The sequence below is a fragment of the Martes martes genome (genome assembly GCF_963455335.1).
Source record: "Martes martes genome assembly, chromosome: 9".
Classification (NCBI taxonomy): domain Eukaryota; kingdom Metazoa; phylum Chordata; class Mammalia; order Carnivora; family Mustelidae; genus Martes; species Martes martes.
In genome coordinates this window covers 90,111,173-90,135,531 of record NC_137896.1, presented here as the reverse complement: position 1 = coordinate 90,135,531, position 24,359 = coordinate 90,111,173, and the positions used below count along the sequence as shown (strand labels likewise).

At 37.5% G+C, this 24,359-nt stretch overlaps 1 protein-coding gene across 1 annotated transcript in view; it reads left to right on the top strand.

Moving 5' to 3' along the window:
• Positions 1 to 4,164: 4,164 nt before the first annotated feature.
• Positions 4,165 to 24,359, top strand: part of M1AP (meiosis 1 associated protein) — a gene marked incomplete at both ends in the record, with an annotated part of 75,150 nt that continues 54,955 nt past the window's right edge. The window contains one exon of the mRNA XM_080813641.1: positions 4,165 to 4,404. Within this exon, the coding sequence (XP_080669767.1) occupies positions 4,165 to 4,404 (240 nt within the window). The remainder of the gene's footprint in view (positions 4,405 to 24,359) is intronic.

Below are 24,359 nucleotides of genomic sequence, written 5' to 3'. Positions count from 1 at the left end.
AAAGTGACATAATTGATCACTGATCATGATGAGCGTCTGTTACTTCTGTAGTGATTTGTGGACTGAAGAGCTAGCTGTGATTTATATTTTATGTAATTACTCACAGTTAATATTCCATGGTAACCAAAATTTGAACTATGTTGATGGGGACTGGTGTTAATTAACTAAACTATAGTAATAGATTTGTATATATTGGAACCATGCAAACTTAGAACTTCCTGTACTCTAAAATGACGAGAGCTTCAGATGTGAGAGAAGATGGCAAGGGGAGGGGAAGTAGAAGCTCATTCTACATTAAATAATAACTCTGTCTGGGTGCCTGTCTATGTGAATCTGTGTGCTAGTCTCAAATTCAGCATTACATTGATCCCATGCACTTAATTTAAAAGTACAGTGAAAAGATATAATGTGCTTCTTGTTGAATACATTAGTCATTGATTTGGATTTCTAGTTCAAAATTACTTATAATTGATAGCATATTTATTCACTTATTTGTTCACTTGTACCCAGTACATAATTGGAGCCCAATAAAAAATTGGTGAATGAACAGATGCTGATTTCCACTAACCAAAAAGGAAAGTTTGAAGGGGAATAACTTCACAGGTTAATTTTGAGGAACACATTTATCTGTGCACTCTTAGATCACTTCTCAAGATCCTAAATTCTGAAGTGTTTCTGAAAATTATCATAAATAATATTATATTTCTCTTGGACCTGGGGAAATCAAATAAGTTTTTATTATCCCTGCACTCTTTAGCTAACAGGCAATTATATAGAATTATTTCAGTTCCCAGAGAGGATTTTTTTAATCTAAAAAATATTTTCTTTGGGGCACTTGGGTGCTCAGTCAGTTAAGCATCTGTCTTCAGCTAAGGTCATGATCCCAGGGTCCTGAGATTGAGCCCTGCATCGGGCTCCCTGCTCAGCGGGGAGTCTACTTCTCCCTCTCTTTCTGCCCCTCTCCCCACTCATGTGTGCACATGTGCTCTTTCTCTCTCTCGAAAATAAATGAATAAAATCTTTTTAAAAAATGTTTTCTTTTATGATCATCCTAATGTTCTTTTTGAAATATTTTATGATTAAATATAACATGTATAGAGAATATTTCATAAAATATGAACTTACAGCTTAATAATTATAAAGTGAGCACATAGGTAATCACAAGGTCAAAATAGAACATTGACAGTACCCCAAAACCTCCTCTTCTGTCCCTTCTCATCATGATGCTCCCCTTCTTTTCTAGAGAAAATTACTACCCTAATTTTATGATAGTTATTTCCTTGATTTTTAAAAATGGTTTAACTATTATGTACATATCTCTAAACAATATAGGTATTTGTGCTTATTTTTAAAATCTATGTAAGTGGAATTGTACTATATGTATTCTTTGTGTCTTGCTTATGTTTCTTAGAGTCATCCATGTTGTCATATGTAACTACTTTCGTTTTTTTTAAAGGTCTTGTTTGTTTGTTTGTTTGTTTATTTATTTGACAGAGCGATAAAGAGAGAGCACAAGTAGACAGAGTACAGGCAGAGGGAAAGGGAGAAGCAGGATCCCTGCTGAGCAGGGAGTCTGATGTGGGGCTCAATCCCAGGACCCTGGGATCATGACCTGAGCTAAAGGCAGGTGCTTAATGACTGAGCCACCCAGGTGCCCATGTTTCATTCATTTTTATTGCTATATGTGTAAATATACCAGAATTTATCCATTCTAATATTGATTGACATTTGTGTTGTTTGCAGTTTGCAGTAATTGTGAACAAGACTGTTATGAATAGCCTTTTGCTGCTATGATCTGATTTTGTTCATGTGTCCTAGTGCATGTCCTTATTCACAGGTTATATGATTCTTTTTTTTTAATATTTTATTTATTCATTTGACAGAGAGAGACTGCAAGTAGGCAGAGCAACAGACAGAGAGAGAGGGGGAAGCAGGCTCCCTGCTGAGCAGAGAGCCCGATGCGGGGCTCGATCCCAGGACCCCGGGATCATGACCTGAGCCGAAGGCAGAGGCTTAACCCACTGAGCCACCCAGGCGCCCCACAGGTTATATGATTATGGACAAAAAATCCAAAAGGGTTTACAGATAAATTATTATAATTAGTAAGCGAGTACAGCAAGTTTGTGAAATACAAAATATACAAAAGTCAACTTTATTTTTATATATTGGCAACAAACTAAAAATGAAATTTAAAAAGATGTCATGTAAATTAACATTTAAAAAATAAGCTCTCTCTGTGAGGCAGTAAAAAACCAATAAAGACAACTTTTTAAGCTACAAAAACATAAGTATCTAAGAATAAAATTTAAAAAAAGATGAGACCTTTGGGAAAAATTATAAAATTGTATATTCTTTTAGATTTTCCGTATATACAATCATATCATTTACAGACAATAACAGTTTTCTTTCTTCCACTGCAATGCATTATATTTACTTACCTTGCCTTATTGCTACCTTCACTACAGTGTTGAATAGAAGTAATGAGAGCAGTCCTCTTATCTTGGATGGAAACTTTCAACATCACCATTAAGAATAACATTTGCTTTTGGGGCACCTGGGTATTTCAATTAGTTAAGCATCTGACTCTTGATTTCTGCTCAGGTCATGATCTCAGGGTTGTGAGATTAAGCCCCATGTCAGGCTCTGCTCTAGGTGTGGATCCTGTTTAAGATTCTCTCTCTCCCTCTACCCCTCCTCCCCAAAAGATACTTGCTTTAGATTTTTGTAAACATATTTATGAGATTATTTCTATCATCTATTCCTAGTTTGAGTCTTTATCACGCATGAGTGTTAAGTTTTAACAAAAGTTTTTCTGCATCTAATGAGATGATCATATCATTTTTCTCATGTAATCTTTTAACATGATGAATTACAGTGACTGTTTAACTTCATATCAATGTTTTGTTCTTGCAGTAAACCCAACTTGGTCATGATGTATTACTTGTTTTATGTATTGCTGTTTTCAATTTGTTTGTATTTGTTCAGGAGTTTTACATCTAGGTTTGTGGATGAGGTTGCCCCACAGCCTTATAATATTCTTATCTGATTATGGTACCAAAGGTTATGTTAAACTAGTAAAACTAATAGGGTGGTAATTCTCCTTTTCTCTGAAAGACTTTGTTTAACATTGCAATTCTTGGTCTTTGAAAATTTGATTGAACTCTTCAGTGGAATCATCCAGCCCTATAGTTTACTTTGTGGGGAGATACTTGACTACCAATTAAATTTCTTCAATAGTTACAGACTATTTAGGTTTTTTAATTTTCTTTTTGATCTAGTATTGGTTAGATATATTCTTGTAGTGATTTTTCTACTTTATCAAATTTATTGGCATAAAGTTGTAAATTACATCTTTCCATAATCCTTTCCATTTACAATTTACAGCATTTACAAATACATACGGATGTCCCCTTCTCAGTCCTAATATTGGTTCTATGTTTTCATTGTTCTCCTTTCCGAGTCTCAGCCCTGGGGATAGATGTGAATAGCCAAAAAGAAAGAAAACAAGGGTGTTGGAGATAGAGAAAACAGTATGAGCAAACACACTGAAATGAATGGTATATTTGGTTTTAGTCAATGAAAAGCTTAAGGTGAAGAATAGCCTTCAGTAAGGCTGAAGGTCAAGTCATAAAGGGTCTTGAATGGATCTTGTGGGAGAAAACTTGGTCATGTTTTTATTTTTAAGAATTACTATGTACCAAATAAACACTGTGCTAAACATTGGTAGATAAAGTTGACAAGACAAGTTCTTTAGTCTTAGGAAGCTCACAATGTAGTGGGAGAGGCAGTCGTAGAAACAAATTATAGAATACAGTACAATAAATCCTGAAAAAGAAATAAAGTTTATGAGAGCATATACTTTGAGGCTGAAATTTGGCCTTTGTGTCTCTTTTTGTTTAGTTCCACTCAGCATCTGCAAGCACTCTCAGCCTTACATTACAGGTAAACATGGAGATCCCTGGGAGCTGTTAATATGGGGTAGCCCAGAGAACTTGAGTTAGTACCCAGTCTGACTCCTTTCTAGACTTAATTTGCTAAGCCTATGTTCATCATTTCAACCAAGCATAATTTAGTTTTATGAAAGCCAATGATTTCTCTTTCTTTCCCTGTAGGTATAGAGAATATCCAGGTAGTGGCTGCAGTTCCACCTCTGGTCTGGTTACCATGTATCATGGGCGAAGCACTGGTAAAGGACCCTCCACTCCCACGCAGATTTACCAGCAACCTCCAAGGCTTCTCATTGTGCAGGTTGCTCTACCATCCTGGGGCAACACCTGCTCCAACCTCTGTGAGGCTCTGCAGAACTTTTTCTCTCTAGCCTGCAGCTTGATGGGTCCCAGTCGTATGTCCCTCTTCAGCTTATACGTGGTACAAAATCAGCACGAGTGTATCCTTCCCTTTGTGGTGAGTATATCTATATTTGATCATTTTATCCTGAAAATAAATATGAGGTTTCTGGGGCAGAGATCACAGTTATTATTACTTACGGTAATAACTATGCTCATACCTCACACCCAGTACCCCACAGGCAACGCAGGAGAGACAGATGCCATCCTGCACACGAAGGGTTTATGTAGAGGCTGCTTTTAGGCCACAGGCTTGAGCAATGGAAAGTTGATGAAGGCAGAAGGGCCCACAGCCACCACCTGGCTGAAAACAGACAAGCCCATCAGACAACCCACCTCAAAACATCCATAAGCCCTAACTGACCAATGGGCTACTTAACCAGGCACAGCTACCAAAAAAGGGAAAATTCCATACAACCCATACATCCTCACGTTCCCCATACATTCTCACCTTCCCACTTTAAGTACAGCCCCACTCACTCCCTCCTTGCAGGCAGTCTCTCCTTTGCAGTCCTGCCCACTGCTTCCTTTTGGGTGTATTCAATAAACTTCTATCTCCTTTGTCTGCCTCACATTGGCTTCCACCTGATTGTCACCCCCACATTTGGGGGCCCCCATCTGATCAAGAGAGACACCACAGTTTATACTGCAGAAGAGGAACTCCATAATTATTAATCTGAGAGTAAAAATAGGTCGCATCTTGCCCTGTTCCTCTCCTTAGATGGAGAGAAATCTTGGCATTTACAGTCCTTTGGAATGTAAGCAACCCACTCCTTTCATCCCCTTTTGAAAAGCAAATACAGGGAACTAAGTCAAGTGTCTTCAGAGGTCTCTGGCTAGTAAATCACCCTTTAATTTCCAAGACTTGTCCTTTAACAGAGGTTCTAGCTTTCTTTGATCAGAAAGTCTAACTATGAAGACACATGAAAGTATTTTCTTTACAGTTCCCTATAGGATTCAGGTGAAAAATCCTCCAAGATTTCAGAAGGCAAATGCTGGGCCCGGGGGTGGGGGATGCTTTTATGAAGCTTTTTCAACAACTGTCTTTCCTCCTCTTCAAAGAAATCACTAAAAAATATTTTTTTAAAAATGCAAATCTTCACTTATATAAAGTTCAGAATCACAGGGGTGGGAAAGACTTTAGAGGTTCTAGTGCATCCTTTTCCTAAGGTCACCATGCTGCTGGGATAGTCAGAGAAGGCCTAGTGGAAAATCACAACTTTTATCTCTACCTGGTGGGAATAAGACCTCCTCCCCCTAGGGTCTATGGAAACAACAGAGCCTGGACTCCCACCCACCTACCCGACAATAACTGGATATCTCTGCCCCTCTCTATAGAGGTGTTATCTGAGGAGACTGAGTGGAGGCCCTACGGGAGCTACAGTAAGGTGTGGTGTCTGTCTCAGTCGTATGGGGCCCCCCAAATGTGAAGCAAACCTATGGGATGGAAGTGGGCATGGGCGGTGAGGGTGGAAGTGGGCATGGGCTATGAAAGGATTCACCGGAGACAGAACAAAGATAGAAGTTTATTGAATACATCCGCAAGGGAGCAGGGAATGGGACAGAAAAGGAGAGACTTCAGCAAGGAGGCAGTGAGTGGGACTATACTTAAAGCAGGAGGGTGAGGAGGTATGGGGATGTATAAAACTTTCCTGTTTTTGGTAACTGTGCCTAGTTGTAAGTAGCCCATTTGTCAGTTATGGCCTATGGATATTTTGAGGTGGATCTCCTGATAGACCTGCCTGTATTCAGCCAAGGGTTGGGATCAGTGTGGGCCCTTTTGCCTCATTTTATATTCCATTGCTCAAGCCTGTCACCCAAAAGCGGCTTCCGCATGAGGTACCTTTTTACCTCCAAGGCAGAGTGATGTCAGTGAAGGCCTTAGCAGAGAGCCAGCACTTTTTTTTTATTAACATGCAATGTATTATTTGTTTCAGGGATACAAGTCTGTGATTCATCAGCGTTATGTAATACACAGTGCTCACCAGTATACATACCCTCCCCAGTGCCCATCACCCAGCTACCCCATCCCTCCCACCCTCTTCCACTCCAGCAACCTCAGTTTGTTTCCTGAGAGTGAGTCTCTTATGATTCGTCTCCCTCTCTTCTTGTTTCATTTTCCTCTCTTCCCCTATGATCCTCTGCCTTGTTGCTCAAATTCCACTTATCATTGATATCACATAATTGTCTTGCTCTGATTGACTTACTTCACTTAGCTTAATACCCTCTAGTTCCATCCACGTTGTTGCAAATAGCAAGATTTTATTTTTGATGGCTGCATAATTATTCCAATGTATGTATCTGTGTGTATGTGTGTGTGTGTGTGTGTGTGTGTGTGTGTGTATATATATATATATACATACATATACATACCACATCTTCTTTATCCATTCATCTGTCGTTGGACATCTGGGCTCTTCCATAGTTTGACTATTATGGATATATCCACAATATATTGGGGTGCAGGTGCCCCTTTGGATGACTCATTTGTATCTTTGGGGTAAATACCCTGTAGTGCAATTGCTGGGTCATAGGGTAGCTCTATTTTCAACTTTTTGAGGAGTCTCCATACTGTTTTTCAAAGTGGCTGCACCATCCACAGTGTAGGAGGGTTCCCCTTCCTCCACATCCTCAACAACATCTGTTGTTTCCTGACTAAATTTTAGCCATTGTGACTGGTATGAGGTGGTATCTTATTGTGGTTTTGATTTGTATTTTTCCAATGCCGAGTGATGTTGAGCACTTTTTCATGTGTCTTTTGGCCATTTGGATATCTTTTTTGCAGAAATGTCTGTTCATGTCTTCTGCCCTTTTCTTGATTGGATTATTTGTTCCTTGGGTGTTGAGTTTGATAAGTTCTTTATAAATTTTGGATACTGGGATCCCAGGGTGGCTCAGTTGGTTAAACATCTGCCTTTGGCTCAGGTCATGATTCATGGGTCCTGGGATAGAGTCCCACATCAGGATCCTTGCTCAGCAGGGAGCCCGCTTCTCCCTCTCCCTCTGCCCGCCACTCCCCCTGCTTGTGCTCTCTTTCAGTCTCTCTCTCTCTCTGGCAAATAAGTGAATAAAGAAAATTTTATAAATTTATAAATTTATAAATAAATTTATTTTTTTAATTTTTTTTATTTTATTTATTTACAAATAAATAAATTTTGGATACTAACCCTTTATGTGGTATGTCATTTGCAAATAACTTCTCCCATTCTTTCAGTTGTCTTTTGGTTTTGTTGACTGTTTCCTTTGCTGTGCAAAAGCTTTTTATCTTGTTGAAGTCCAAATACTTAATTTTTGCCCTTGCTTCCCTTGTTTTTGGTGTTGTGTCTAGGAAGAAGCTGCTGCAGCCAAGGTTGAAGAGGTTGCTGTGTGTGTGCTCCTCAAGGATTTTGATGAATTCCTGTTTCACATTTAGATCTTTTATCCATTTTGAGTCTATTTTTGTGTACGGTATAAGGAAATGATCCACTTTCATTTTTCTGCATGTGGTTTCTGATTTTCCCAACACCATTTGTTGAAGAGACTTGTCTTTTTTCCATTGGATATTCTTTCCTGCTTTGTTGAAGATTAGTTGACCATAGAGTTGAGAGTCATTTCTGAGTTCTCTATTCTGTTCCATTGATTTATGTGTCTGTTTTTATGCCAGAACCATACTGTCTTGATGATTACAGCCTAGTAGTAGAGGTTGAAGTCCGGTTGCCATCAGCTTTGGTTTTCTTTTTCAACACTCCTCTGGCTATTCAGGGTCTTTTCTGGTTCCACACAAATTTTAGGATTATTTGTTCCATTTCTGTGGGAAAAGTTGATGGTATTTTGATAGGGATTGCACTGAATGTGTAGCTTGCTCAAGGTAGCATAGACATTTTCACAGTATTTGTTCTTCCAATCCATGAGCATTGAACTTTTTTCCGTTTGTGTCTTCGTCAATTTCTTTCATGAGTATTCTATAGTTTTCTGAGTATAGATCCTTTACATCTTTAGTTAGATTTTTCCTAGGTATCTTATGGTTTTTGGTGCAACTGTAAATGGGATCAACTCCTTACTTTCTCTTTCTTCTGTCTCATCATCAGTGTATAGAAATGCAACTGATTTCTGTGCATTGATTTTATATCCTGATTTTATATCCTGTGACTTTACTGTATGAGTTCTAGTAGTTTTGGGGTAGAGTCTTTTGTGTTTACCACATAAAGTATCATATCATCTACAAAGAGTGAGAATTTGACTTCTTTGCTGATTGGTTTTTTTTGTTGTTGTTGTCTGATTGCTGAGCTAAGATTTCTAGTACTATATTAAATAGCATTGGTGATAGTGGACATCCCTGCTGTGTTCCTGACCTTAGGGAAAAAGCTCTCAGTTTTTCCCCACTGAGAATGATATTCTCTGTGGTTTTTTTGTAGATGGCTTTTATGATATTGAGGTATGTACCCTTTATCCCTATGCTGTGAAGAGTTTTAATCAAGAAAGGATGCTGTACTTTGTCAAATGCTTTTTCTGCATTTATTGAGAGTATCATATGGTTCTTATTCTTTCTTTTATTAATGTAATGTATCAAGTTGATTGATTTATGGATGTTGAACCAACCTTGCAGCCCAGGAATAAATCCCATGTGGTCGTGGTGAATAATCCTTTTAATGTACTGTTGGATCCTATTGACTAGTATTTTGGTGAGAATTTTTGCATCCATGTTCATCAGGGATATTGGTCTGTAATTCTCCTTTTTGGTGGGATTTTTGTCTTTTTTTGGCATCAAGGTAAAGCTGGCCTCATAAAACGAGTTTGGAAGTTTTCCTTCCATTTCTATTTTTTGGAACAGTTTCAGAAGAATAGGTATTAATTCTTCTTTAAATGTTTGATTGAATTCCTTTGGGAGCCCTGGCATTGGGCTCTTGTTTGTTGGGAGATTTTTGATTCCTGCTCCAATTTCCTTGCTGGTTATGGGTCTGCTCGGGTTTTCTATTTCTTCCTGGTCAGTTTTTGTAGTTTCTACATCTCTAGAATACATCCATTTCTTCCCGATTATCTAATTTGTTGGCATATAGTGGCTCATAATATGTTCGTATAATTGTTTGTATTTCTTTGGTGTTGGTTGTTATCTCTCCTCTTTCATTCATGATTTTATTTATTTGAGTCCTTTCTCTTTTCTTTTTGATAAATCTGGCCCAGGGTTTATGAATCCTATTGATTCTTTCAAAGAACCAACTCCTAGTTTTGTTGATCTGTTCTACTGTTCTTTTGGTTTCTGTCTCATTTATTTCTGCTTAACTTTTATTACTTCTCTTCTCCTGCTGGGTTTAGGCTTTATTTGCTGTTCTTTCTCCAACTCCTTTAGGTGTAAGGTGAGGTTGTATATTTGAGACCTTTTTTTGTTTCTTGAGAAAGGCTTGTATTGCTTGAAATACAATGGTAAAGGAAGATCTTGAAACAGAAAGGAAATTATAAAAGAAAAAATCTTGGGATATCCAGAAGGAAGAAAGAACAATGGAAAGAATAAAATATAGATAAATATAATAGACTTTCTATTGAGTTTTCTAAATTATATTTGACAGTTAAAGCAAAATTTGTAACATTGTCTGATGTGGATGTTAATGTATATAGAGGAAATATTTAAAATAATTGCATTATAAACAGGGAAAAGTAAAGAGACCTTCTACATAAAATATATATATAATGTAACACTTAGAGCAACCACTTAAAGATCAATACAAAGACACTCAAACACTATAGATAAATCAAAATGGAATTCTAAAAAATTCTTTAAAAAACTTAAGTAACCCGCAGTCAGATAGGTAAAAAAAAGAGAAACAAAAACAACAACAAATAAATTGGCAGGTTGACATACCAATAGTTACATTAAATGAAAATGGTCTAAGTATATCAATTAAAAGACATAGGTTGGCAGAGGGTAAAAATGACCCAGCTATATATGCTATCTATAAGAAACTAATTTCAAACACAACAGAATTAGGTTGGAAAGTATAGGGTTGAAAAAGATATACCCTGATACATTAACCAAAACAAACCAGAAGTTGCTATATTATATATCTAATATAGTAGACTTCAGAACAAAGAATATCAGGTAGAGAAAGGAATATTAAATGATGATAAAAGAATCAAACCAAGAAGAAAAAATAGCGATCTTACGTGTGTGTACACTGAACAAAAGAGCTGCAAAATATGTGAAGCAAAAACTGATAGAACTGAAAGAAGAAATAAACAAACCCACAATTATACTTGGAGGCTTCAGATGTCCTCTTGACAATTGATAGAACAACTAGAAGAGAAAAATCTACAAGTAGCCAATAGGATCTAATCAACATTTATAGTATATTCCACTCAACAAGAGCAGAATACACGATCTTTCCAAGCACCCACAGGACACTTATTGACCATATCCTGGGCCATAAAAGAATCTTCAACCAATTTGAAAGAATTTGAAGTCATACACAATTTGTTCTCTAACCATAGTAGAGTCAAACTAGAAATCAATAACAGAAACATAACCGTAACACCTCCAAACACTTGGAAACTAAACAACACATTTCCAGATAACTCATGGATCAAAGAAGAAATGGCAAGGGAATATTTTAAAATATATTGAATTGCATGAACATTTAAATACTACATATCAAAATGTGTGGAATCCAGCTAAAGCAGTGCTAAGAGGAACATTTATAGCACTAAATGCTTACATTAAAAATGGAAATATAGGGGCACCTGGGTGGCTCAGTCGTTAAGTGTCTGCCTTCAGCTCAGGTCAGGATCTCAGGGTCCTGGGATCGAGCTCTTCAAGGGGCTTCCTGCTCAGCAGGAAGCCTGCTTCTCCCTCTCTCACTCCCCCTGCTTATATTCTCTCTCTCTCTCTGTCAAATAAATAAATAAATCGTTTAAAAAGAGAAATGGAAATATATAATTCAAAATCAGTAACATAAGATCACACCTCAGGAAACTAGAAAAGGAGGAACAAAAACCCAAAGCAAGCTGGAGGTAGGAAATAATAAAACATATAAATGAATAAAATTGAAAACAGAGAAAAGGAAAATGATGAAACAAAAAGCTGATTCTTCAAAATGATCAGTTAACATTGACAAGCCTCTAGCAAGATGTGAATCTACAAGAGTGGTAATATGGCATAGAATTCAAAGCAAACATTGTAGCAAAGTCAGTTTCTTGGTTTTAAAATTAAGCTATATAGTTATGTAAGACGGAAGCACTGGAAGAAACTAGATGAAGGGTATATAGGACCTCTCTACAATTCTGCAACTTTCTGTGGATCTATAAGTATTTCAAAACAAAAAGCTAAAGAAAAACAAAGGTGATTTTACACACTCACTAGAATGGCTACAATGAAAAAGGCAATCCTGACAAGCAATACCAAGTGTTGGTGACAATGGGAAGAAACTATAACTTACTGTTCATTGCTAACAGTAAGGTAAAATGATACAACCACTTTGGAAAATAGTTTGTCAAATTCTTAAAAAGTTAAATATACAACTTCCATGTAACCTAACAGTTCCACCCCCAGAAATCTAATCAACAGAAATGAACAGAAATCCACACCAACACATTTATATGAATGTTATGGCAGCATTATTCATAATAGCCACAAACTGGAAACAGTTTAAATGTCTATTAACTGGTGAATAGATAAACAAAATGTATAATTCTTGGGGAACCTGGGTGGCTCAGTGGGTTAAAGCCTCTGCCTTTGGCTCAGGTCATGATCCCAGGGTTCAGGGATCGAGCCCCATATCGGGCTTTCTGCTCGGCAGGGAGCCTGCTTCCCCCCCCCCCCCGCCTGCCTCTCCACCTACCTGTGATCTCTGTCTGTCAAATAAATAAATAAAATCTTTTTAAGAAATGTATAATTCTCACTGTATGTAATCTGTGATTATATATACCGTATCAGTACACTGAGGGCACAACGGAACGTGGTAGTGATATTTGCAGCCATGTGGCAGGTATGTTCTTCTGTTGTGCCATTTTCCTTGTGCATGTCTGTCCCATGATCACATTTGGCTTTTTCTATCTTCTGTCAGGCAATAGGGGTAGAGAAAGTAGAGTTATCTAGAAGGGCAAATGAAGATAGATATCCAGCATAAGGAGGTTTTTTGAGAGATGAGCTCATGTACCAAAAGTTAAAGGATTTTCCCCCTTTCTCAAGTGGCTATGTTGTATACCTTAGGCACTCCTCAGTACATTTAACCCTAGATAAATCCCTTGATCCCTTAATCATTTCATTGGGAATGACAGACATTTCTAGACTATAAATCACTGACTAGTTACTCAGGAAAAACTTCAAGTCAAAAATCCTTCCAAAAGAACAGTAAGTTCAACCTATTTACGAGCTCAAGAAAATTACTGGAACAATGCCATTACCTTATGTATAGAGCAACCCGATCTTTGTTTAAGGAAAAATGTTATCTTAAATCCACTGTCTCTAACCTATATAAGTATCTAACATTTTCTATCCACAAAGTTAGCTCAAAATACAATGGTAAAATATAGCAGGTAGGAAATCTTGCCCAAGATGAATACCTCAATATATCGCTTCATATTTAATTTCTGAGTATTCCATTTCTGAGTATAACCCAGAGTTTTTCATAAGGAATAATGACAGAGGAATCATAATTAAAATATTAGAATTCCTTTTATATCCATTGTGCCCTTAATATAAATAAATCTGACCAAAATGATTAATCTCTTCTCAAAGCAGAGTTTTGGAAGAATTACAGTGAATATCTTACCAATTCTTCTATCTTTTCATGAGAACAAAGGAATTATTTAAATCATATATAATCTACAGTGGAATTTTAGGACTAATAGTGGTCTAATTTGGCTATAACATTTACTTCCTCATCCTTAATAGCTAACATTCAAATGAAATTATATGAAAGTAACAGATAACAAGGATATATTTCATTAAACAGGATAAAAGTAAACTCCAATAAAGATAATATATTAAACTATTATTGAGTGCTACGGGAGAGGGAGGAGAAGAGTAAGAAAAGGAAATAAATTTTGTCATTGTTTATTTTGAAGATCTTTGTTATTCATTAATGGATAGTACTAAAGAAATAACTTAAGGGAATTATATAAACATGTAGTTATAAATACTAAAACAAATACAAACCTTTTTAATTATGACAGTAAAAGCTTACGTATAACAAAAAGATATACAGTGTAGTGATTTTCCAAAAGCTATGAAAATAGATCTGCCTTCAGCTCAGGTCGTGATCCTAGGGCCCTGGAATGGGGACCTCTGCTGGGCTCCCTGCTCAGTGGGGAGCCTGGAGAGTCAGCTTCTCCCTCTCTTTCTGCCCCTCCTCCAGCTCTTGCATAAGTGCACATGCATGCACATTCTCTCTCTCTCTCTAAGTAAATAAGTAAAACCTTAAAAAAAAAAAAAAAAAAACTATGTGGGGCGCCTGGATGGCTCAGTCTGTTAAGTCTCTGCCTTGGGCTCAGGTCATGATAGCAGGTCCCTGAGACTGAGCCCTGCATCAGGCTCCTTTTTGGTCAGGGACCCTACTTCTCCCTCTCCCTCTGCCTGCCTTTCCCCCCTGTTTGTGAGCAAGCTCTCTCTCTGTGTCAAATAAATAAAATCTAAAAAAAAAAAAAGTTTATGAAAATAGAGTATATGTTAATATAAAAACAAATATATCTGTCATATCAATAAATATAAGTATGCTAAACCCACCTATTAAAAATTCTGCTGTGTTGGGGTGCCTGGGTGGCTCAGTTGTTAAGCATCTGCCTTCGGCTCAGGTCATAATCTCAGGGTCCTGGGATCGAGCCTCGCATTGGGCTCCCCCGTGTCAGTGGGAAGCCTGCCTCTCCCTTTCTCACTCCCCTAGCTTGTGTTTCCTCTATTGCTGTGTCTGTCTCTGTCAAATAAATAAAATCTTAAAAAAAAAAATTCTGCTGTGTTACAAAGAGACAGCAGCAACAAAGTTATTCAGAAAGGTTGACAATGAAAGAAAGGGCAAAGGACTAGGCAAATGAACCTCCCCCCACCAAAAAAAAAGGACATGATCTTAATATCAGACAAGGTTGAATTTGGAGCAAAAAGCACTAAATGACACTAAGAATGTCACTTTAACACTAGACACAGAGAAGAGTAGAGAATATGAATGCATATGGATGATATTCAGTACAGAAGGTTTGTTGGAGGGGGAATCTATAGAAAATATATCAGTTTTGAGTACCTATGTACCAAATAACAAAGCACCAACATTTTTAAGAGAAATATGATCATACATATGTATGAAATCTCCACCCTCCTTAAGTGCTCATGGAATATTCACAAAAGTCAGTCATATATTAAGCCATAAATAAATCCAAAACTTTAATGAATTCCAAAAACGTTAATAGTTCAGTCAACATTTTCTGAACACTCTGCAGTAAAGCTAGAAATAAATGACAAAAGCAGAGGAAAAAAGTATCTACCCAATGGAAATTTTTTTTAAGATTTTTATTTATTTATTTGACAGACAGAGATCACAAGTAGGCAGAAAGGCAGGTAGAGAGAGAGGGAGGAAGCAGGCTCCCTGCTAAGCAGAGTCCAACGCAGGGCTCGATCCCAGGACCCTGAGATCATGACCAGAGCTGAAGGCAGAGGCTTTAACCCACTGAGCCACCCAGGCACCCCCGCAATGGAAATTTTTAACTGTTAAATAAATTTGGAGTCAAAAGGAAATCCAAACTAAAATTAAATTAAATAAATTTGGAGTCAAAAGGAAATCCAAACTAAAATTGCAATATGTGTAGGAAATAATAATAACAATAAAATACTACATATCAGAACCTATGGGTTATAAAAAAATGCAATACTAAAGGAAACTTTATATCTTTAAACTGTATTAATTTATTTTAAATTGCATTAGTAAACAAGAAAAACTGTAAATAAATTAAGCATGCAACTTAACAACAAAAGACAAAAAAAAAAAAAACTAAGGAGAGCTGAAGGAAGGAAATAGTAAAAATAAAAACAAAAAATAATGAATATGAAAATGGAAAATGGTGGAACAAATTAATAAACCCAAATGTGTACCTTGGGGGAAGAGTAGTAGACAGATAAACCATTAGTAAACTTAGTTTGAGGAGAAGGTGCCTATATACAAAATATGATAAGGGGGAAAGAACCACATACACTTGGGTGAAATGCATAACTCTACATGCAAATATAATTACCAAAATCAAGTTCAGAAGAGAGAGAAAAATCTAAACTCACCATTTCCCATAAAACAAAGTTGCCCAAGAGCTGCCTTCCTCCAAAATAAAGTACTGAAACCAAATGATTTTAAAGGAGAGTAATACTAAACTTTTAAAGAACAGATCATTATTGTGTTTTTTAATTGTTTCATCGCACAAGAAAGAAAAATCCTCCAAATCCTTTTATTGAAGATGACATAATATTGATACTAAAACCCAGCAAATATTGCACAAAAAGAAAAGCCACAGGGGCACCTGGGTGGCTCAGTGGGTTAAAGCCTCTGCCTTCGGCTCAGTCATGATCCCAGGGTCCTGGGATCGAGCCCCGCATCAGGCTCTCTGCTCAGCAGGGAGCCTGCTTCCTCCTCTCTCTCTGCCTCTCTCTCTGCCTGCCTCTCTGCCTACTTGTGATCTTTGTCTGTCAAATAAATAAATAAAATCTTAAAAAAAAAAAAAAGCCACAGCAAGTCTCATTTATGAGTATTCAAAATCCCAAATAAAGTACAGGCAATAGAATCCAGCCATATATTTTTTTTCCTAAGCTTTATTTATTTATTTGAGAGAGAGAGAGAAGGGACAGGGAGGCAGATGGAAAGGGAGAGAGAGAATCTCAAGGAGATTCCCCACTGAGCACGGAGCCTGACAGAGGGATCTGTCCCACAACCCTGAGATAATGACCTGAGCTGAAATCAAGAGTTGGAGGCTTAACTAACTGAGCTACCCAGGCACCCTCAGCTTATATTTAAAAAGATCACATACCAGGAATTTTTTTTAAATGGTACAATATTAGGATATCCATTAATATAGTCTACTGTATTAATACATCTAAGAAAAAATATGATCATGTTCATTTCCATAAATACTGAAAAAAACATTTAATAAAATGCAACATCCAGTCTTGTTTTTAGAAGATTTTAATATAATAGGTATAGGTAACTATCCCTGAGCACAATATAGGTTTATGACAGCTCAAGAGTCAAATCATACTTAATGAAGACACTAAATATATTCCTGTGTTATCATCACTATTACTTAAAAGTATTCCAGAGATTTTCACTGATGGAATTGTACAAAGGAAATAAATTAGAATATAAAGATAGGAAAGAAGGATAAAAAATGATTGTTATCTGCAGATTAGTGATGTTCAAGAGAATAAACTAGAAAATTATTTCTTTTCTTTTTTTTAAAGATTTTTATTTATTTATTTATTTGACAGACAGAGATCACAAGTAGGCAGAGAGGCAGGCAGAGCGAGAGTAGGAAGCAGGCTCCCTGCTAAGCAGAGAGCCCAATGCGGGGCTTGATCCCAGGACCCTGGGATCATGACCTGAGCCAAAGGCAGAGGCTTTTACCCACTGAGCCACCCAGGTGCCCTAGAAAATTATTTCAAACAATGAAAGAACTCATGACAATAGTCTGGTACAAGAACTAATACAGATATTAATACTCTTCATATATTCCAAACAACAGGTTTGAAGGTAAAGTGGCAGAAAAGATCTCATACAATAACCAAAATTATCAGACACTTAGGATTGAAATTAATAACATATGTGCAGGACTCATGAATTAAAATGCTATTGAGAAACACAAAAAAAGATTGCACAAATTAAAAATCATTAATTTTGGGGAAAAGTCAGACCAGAAAGATGTCCATTATTTCTAAATTAATCTGTAAGTATAATGGAATTCCTGATGAAATTTCCAACAAGAAAACTGGACATCCTAGACTCCTTTTTTTTTTAAGACTTTATTTATTTATTTGACAGAGAGAGATCACAAGTAGGCAGAGAAGCAGGCAGAGAGAGAGGAGGAAGCAGGCTGCCTGCCTTGCAGAAAGCCTGATGCAGTACTCGATCCCAGGACCCCGAGATCACAACCTGAGCCGAAGGCAGAGGCTTAACCCACTGAGCCACCCAGGTGCCCCAAAACTGGACATCCTAATAATAAACTTCAAATTAGAAGCAAAAGAAAAAAAAAGGCAAAAAATAGCTAGGAACTCTTCCTCTCAAATATTAAACATATTCAAAGTGTGATACTGGAGATTGAAAAGATAGGGCAATGTAATATAATTTAAAATCCAGAAAAAGACCCAAATATATGGGGGAATTTGTATATAATAAAGATGATATTTAACAGTAATTGGAGTGGGGGGCGCCTGGGTGGCACAGTCAGTTAAGCATCTGACTCTTGATTTCAGCTCAGGTCATAATCTCAGAGTTGTGAGATTGAACCCCCTATCAGGCTCCATGCTGGGGTGGAGCCTGCTTAAGATTCTTTCTCTGCTCTTCCACTGTCCTTGCCCACCTCTCTCTCCCTCTTTTTAATTAATTAATTAGTTAATTAATTTAAATTAATAGGAGGGGCACCTGTCTGGCTTAGTCAGAAGACCATGAGACTCTCTGGATGTCAGGGTTGTGAGTTTGAATGTCATGTAGAATGTAGAGATCACTAAAAATAAATAAATGTAGCAAAAAATTAAAAATTAAAAAATAATATAATTTATTGGAAATAATAATCCAGTAAATGCTTGGGTCAACTGGATAACCATGTAGGAAAAAAGTAAGTTAGATCCATATACATTGCTTACATCAGTATAAAGTCCAGATAGTTCAAAGTTTTAAATGTAAAAATTGATACTATATATGTAGGAGAACAGACTTATCAGTCGGAGTCCAATCAGGAGAGAGAAACCACACAGTGATTTAAACAAAGGAAGTTTATATGGAAAATTTTAACATCATTTAACATATTAAACTATGATAATAAAGCAACTGTAAGATATGAGAACTTTCTATGGTACCTTAGGGCTGAGGTAGTGATCCCTAGGAAGGACAAACTTGAAAAGTGTACTCCTTTCCCAAGGCTGGAGTTCAGGACCAGTTCGATAAAGTATAGTTGCAGTTGACCAGATACAAAGAAGTTCACTGGTTTTTCCAAGCCAGAGCTGGTCCGTGGTTACTGTGAAAGCAGGATGCAATCTTCCAGATGTTGGTGAGCTGTAATCAGGGACTGGTGCATAAGTGTGTAGAGTGGAGATATCAACATAGAAAGGATGCCTAGACCGGACAGCGTCCATGTGGAAATTGCAGCATCATTGGGAGGGCCATAGGAGACAAATTTCTGAGGTGAGCAGAGGGAGTGAGGCATTTGTGCGGGCAGGAGACCTGAAGCAGGCAGTGTCTGTGCCAAAAGGACTGCTGAAAGGTGATCACCAAGCCAGGGCTAAGAGGTTGCAGTGTCTTAGCTCAGGATATCATAACAACAAAATTCTATAAACTAGACAGCTTAAACAATACATATTTATTTTCTCAAATTTGGGGAGACTAGAAGTTCAAAATCAGGGTGTGAGCGTGGCCAGGTTCTGGTGAGAGCCCTCTTCTGGCTTACAGACAGTAGACTCGTTGTTTGCTCAGACGGCCTTTCCTCAGTGCATGTATGTGAAGAGAGAGAGAGCTCTGGTGTCCTTCCTCTTCTTTAGAAGGTCACCAGAGACTGCATCCTTATGACCTCCTCTAAATCTAATTACCTCTCAAAGGCCTCACTTAAATGCTACTACAGTAGGAGTTAGGGCTTAAGTATATGAATTTTAAGGGAACATAAACATTTAGTCTCTAAATTCAAGGGCCTGTTAATTTGGGGCACTATCTGCTAGTGTGAGGCACTATCAGATGTTCTCATACCCCACTGCTTTCAGCAGGAAAGCATCTTCCTCCTGCAGTGTTCCTCCAGTGGTCGCTACTCAAATGTTTAACATCATGTCCATGTAAAGGAGAAATGTTTAAAGGGGTTTTGTCCATTACTGCAGCGATCTATTGAAAGGTAAATTAGATCTTAGAGGCAGTAAGTTGACAATTAGCTCACAAAGCATGGAGGAAAATATCAGAGTAAGAAAGGCTTTTCTAACCATAACATAAAACCCAAAATTCCAAAAGTGAAAGATTAGTAAATTCAGCTGTATAAGGGCACCTTATACATAAAAGAGTGGTTTAGTCAGTTAAGCCTCTGCCTTCAGCTCACGTCATGATCCCAGGGTCCTGGGATCAGGGCCTGCATCGGGCTCCCCGCCCAGTGGAGAGCCTGTTTCTCCCTCTCCCCCTGCTGTGCCCCCTGCTGTGCATGCTCTCTATCAAATAAATAAAATCTTAAAAAAAAAAAAAAAACTCAGCTGGAAAAAAATAGAAAATATGTGCTTGGCAAAAAAAAAAAAAAAACAAAACCAACCGTGCATAATTAATAAGGTAAAGACCAATAATCCAAAAGGAAATGAGAAATGACATATATAGCTTTCAGAAAAAGAAATATAAATGACCCATCAACATATCAAAATATGTTCAATCTCACTTATAAAAGAAATGAAAAAAAAACTTGAAGTACATTGAGATACTATTATTTTTCACCTGTATGGGGTTTTTTTGTTTTGTTTTGTTTTTTAGTAACCTAATGTTCATGAGGTTTTAAAGAAATAACCAAACTTACATGCCATTTATGGGTATATAAATTAGCACAATTTCAAGGGTGGGCAATTTGGTGACAGTATCACAATTTACATACCCTTTGACCTAGCAAGTCTGCTTTTAAGAACTTATCCTACAGATATATTTTCATATGTGGAAAAATGACTTAAGTATTATTTCAGCACTCTTTGCAGTAGCAAAAGATTGAAAGCAATCTAATGTCAATCAATAGGGAATTGGTTAAATAAAATTATGTTCCATCCATTAGTGGAATACTCTGTAGCTGTAAAAATTAAGACTTTTGGGGAGTCTGGGTGACTCAATCAGTTAAGCCTCTGCTTTCAGCTCAGGTCATGATCCCAGGATCCTTGGGTCGAGCCCCACATTGGGCTCCCTTCTCTCTCTTCTTCTGCCCCTCTCCCCTACTCATGTGCTCTCTCTCTCTCAAATAAATAATCTTTTAAAAAATTAAGACAATTTTTGGGGTGCCTGGGTGGCTCAGTGGGTTGGGGCCTCTGCCTTCGGCTCGGGTCATGGTCTCAGGGTCCTGGGATCGAGCCCCGCATCGGGCTGTCTGCTCAGCGGGGAGCCTGCTTCCTCCTCTCTCCCTGCCTGCCTCTCTGACTACTTGTGATCTCTGTCTATCAAATAAATAAATAAAATCTTTAAAAAAAATTAAGACAATTTTTATCTATTAAATGACATGATTGCCCAAGTACACTATGCAATAAGATCAAGATATAAAAGCCTATCATAGTCTATTTTATTTTGGTAAGAAGAACAAATTTATCTTTTATATTTTCTTTCATGTAAAGAAAAGAATCTCTGGGAAGATATCCAACAAGCTACCAATATAGATTGCCTAGCTGAAGGATGAGTGAAAGGTGATTTTTCCACATATAATTTTATAACCTTTAAATTTTGAATCATGTGCATGTATTATATATTGAAAATAAATAAAAACAAAATATTGAAAATACATTTGTGCTAATAAAATTCAATCCATATATGGAGATTCTACATAAATTTTTAATTTTTTTTAAAGATTTTATTTATTTATTTGTCAGAGAGAGAGAGAGAGAGCACAGGCAGACAGAGTGGCAGGCAGAGATAGAGAGAGAAGCAGGCTCCCCGCCGAGCAAGGAGCCCGATATAGGACTCAACCCCAGGACGCTGGGATCATGACCTGAGCCGAAGGCAGCCACTTAACCAACTGAGCCACCCAGGCGTCCCAAATGTTTGATTTTTTATATAAGTTTCTACTGATAAAAATATTTTTGAAAATCAATGACCTAAACTATGTTCTAACTTTTTTCATCTGATTTCCAATAAGACATCAATCTGAGTTGCCCTAAACTGCCTAGACCAAGGAGAACACACTGGCACTAGATTTAGGGAGAGAACATCCTGTAGGCATATTTGTACAACTAGTCTACACAAAAAGCTGAAAGAAATGAGGTGAGAAAAAAAGAAAGGAAGAAATGCAGTGAGGATCCATTAGTCCTTACCCATTCATCCCAACTTCCACTTCTCTGTGAAAATCCCATCTAACTGAATCAAGGTCTCCACTCTGCACCTTGAAACTCACCCAGATATCTAAGACAAAGAACCTGAATTTGTGATAATAAGAGGTAATAACTCAAAACAATGTTGTAGACAACTTCAGTACCTGATTCACCAGGCTGCATTTCAACTCAGTAACTTCTGAAAGCACATTTGAATCTTCCACAGTGGAAATCCCAAACTTTCCATCCAGGAAAGGGGAAGGAGGAGAAGTTATGACATTTGACTGCTCAGATTGCAGATTGCAGGTAATGGCACAACTCCAGCTGAGAGACACCAGGTCTTATCTTCCTACCATCCATTTTCTCCCTCTTTATCTAACAGGTCCCTATAGATCCCTGGCCCCACCTTTTGGGTTTGGAACACAAGTCTGAACTATTTACACTATTGCTGTATGGAATATTGCCGAGGCATTTCATGAGGAAAAAAGCTAATAATGTAAGACTTTCTGTAGCATTCATCAATCATCAACCTTTGATATATAGAAATTGTTTTCCGGCCAAGCTATATGAGCTCTTCACATTCTAGGCAATTAATGTTTCTGCAAAGCCTGCATTTTAAAATCACTTCCAGAATCAAAATGAGTACCTGAGAGATCAGATACCATTTTCAAGGGATATAATATATAGTTATGTTTTAGCCTACTTTCTATTCAGCTGTTTCTGAATGATGATCTAATCTTTTAGAAGATTTGGGCACATGACCTCTTGCTACAAGAGTTTATCAACCAGGAGTGCTCTTGAGCAATAAGTGACCCTATTATTTGATTAATGTAAGAAAGAACAGCTTAATTTCCAATATTTCCAAAGCTATTGCATTTGGCAAAATTACTCAAATAGGAAATATTTTCAAACCTTGTTAGAAGATCACTTCCTTTTCCTAAAGGTTATTGTAACCTGGCTGTCAGAGACATCAGGAGGTCATCTTTTTTTTTTTTTTTTTGCATTTTTTTTTTGTTTTTTTGTTTTTTTGTTTTTTTGTTTTTTTTTTTTTAATTTTTTATTTTAATAAACATATAATGTATTTTTATCCCCAGGGGTACAGGTCTGTGAATCATCTGGTTTACACATTTCACAGCACTCATCATAGCCCATACCCTCCCCAATGTCCATTTCCCCACCACCCTCTCCCGTCCCCCTTCCCCCCCGCAACCCTCAGTCTGTTTCTTGAGATTGAGTCTTTTATGGTTTGTCTCCCTCCCAATCCCATCTTTTCATTTTTTCTTTTCCTACCTCCCCCCAAACCCCCCCACCTTGCATCTCCCCTTCCTCATATCAAAGAGATCATATGATAGTTATATTTCTCCGATTGACTTATTTCGCTAAGCATGATACCCTCTAGTTCCATCCACGTCGTCGCAAATGGCAAGATTTCATGTCTTTTGATGGCTGCATAGTATTCCATTGTGTATATATAGCACATCTTCTTTATCCATTCATCTGTTGATGGACATCTAGGCGCTTTCCACAGTTTGGCTATTGTGGACATTGCTGCTATAAACATTCGGGTGCACGTGCCCCTTCGGAGCACCACGTTTGTATCTTTAGGATATATACCCAGGAGTGCAATTGCTGGGTCGTAGGGTAGCTCTATTTTCAGTTTTTTGAGGAACCTCCACACTGTTTTCCAGAGTGGTTGCACCAGCTTGCATTCCCACCAACAGTGTAGGAGGGTTCCCCTCTCTCCGCATCCTCGCCAGCATCTGTCATTTCTTGACTTGTGAATTTTAGCCATTCTGACTGGTGTGAGGTGGTATCTCATTGTGGTTTTGATTTGTATTTCCCTGATGCCGAGTGATGTGGAGCATTTTTTCATGTGTCTGTTGGCCATCTGGATGTCTTCCTTGCAGAAATGTCTGTTCATGTCCTCTGCCCATTTCTTGACTGGATTATTTGTTCTTTGGGTATTGAGTTTGATAAGCTCTTTATAGATTTTGGATACGAGCCCTTTATCTGATACGTCGTTTGCAAATATCTTCTCCCATTCTGTCAGTTGTCTTTTGGTTTTGTTTACTGTTTCCTTTGCTGTGCAAAAGCTTTTGATCTTGATGAAATCCCAATAGTTCATTTTTGCCCTTGCTTCTGTTGCCTTTGGCGATGTTCCTAGGAAGAAGTTGCTGCGGTTGAGGTCAAAGAGGTTGCTGCCTGCATTGTCCTCAAGGATTTTGATAGATTCCTTTCGCACATTGAGGTCCTTCATCCACTTTGAGTCTATTTTCGTGTGTGGTGTAAGGAAATAGTCCAATTTCATTTTTCTGCATGTGGCTGTCCAATTTTCCCAGCACCATTTGTTGAAGAGGCTGTCTTTTTTCCATTGGATATTCTTTCCTGCTTTGTCGAAGATTAGTTGACCATAGAGTTGAGGGTCTATTTCTGGGCTCTCTATTCTGTTCCATTGATCTATATGTCTGTTTTTGTGCCAGTACCATACTGTCTTGATGATGACAGCTTTGTAATAGAGCTTGAAGTCTGGAATTGTGATGCCACCGACTTTGGCTTTCTTTTTCAATATTCCTTTGGCTATTCGAGGTCTTTTCTGGTTCCATATAAATTTTAGGATTATTTGTTCTATTTCTTTAAAAAAAATGGATGGGATTTTGATAGGGATTGCATTAAATGTGTAGATTGCTTTAGGTAGAATAGACATTTTCACAATATTTGTTCTTCCAATCCATGAGCATGGAATATTTTTCCATTTCTTTGTGTCTTCCTCAATTTCTTTCATGAGTACTTTATAGTTTTCTGAGTATAGATTCTTTGCCTCTTTGGTTAGATTTATTCCTAGGTAT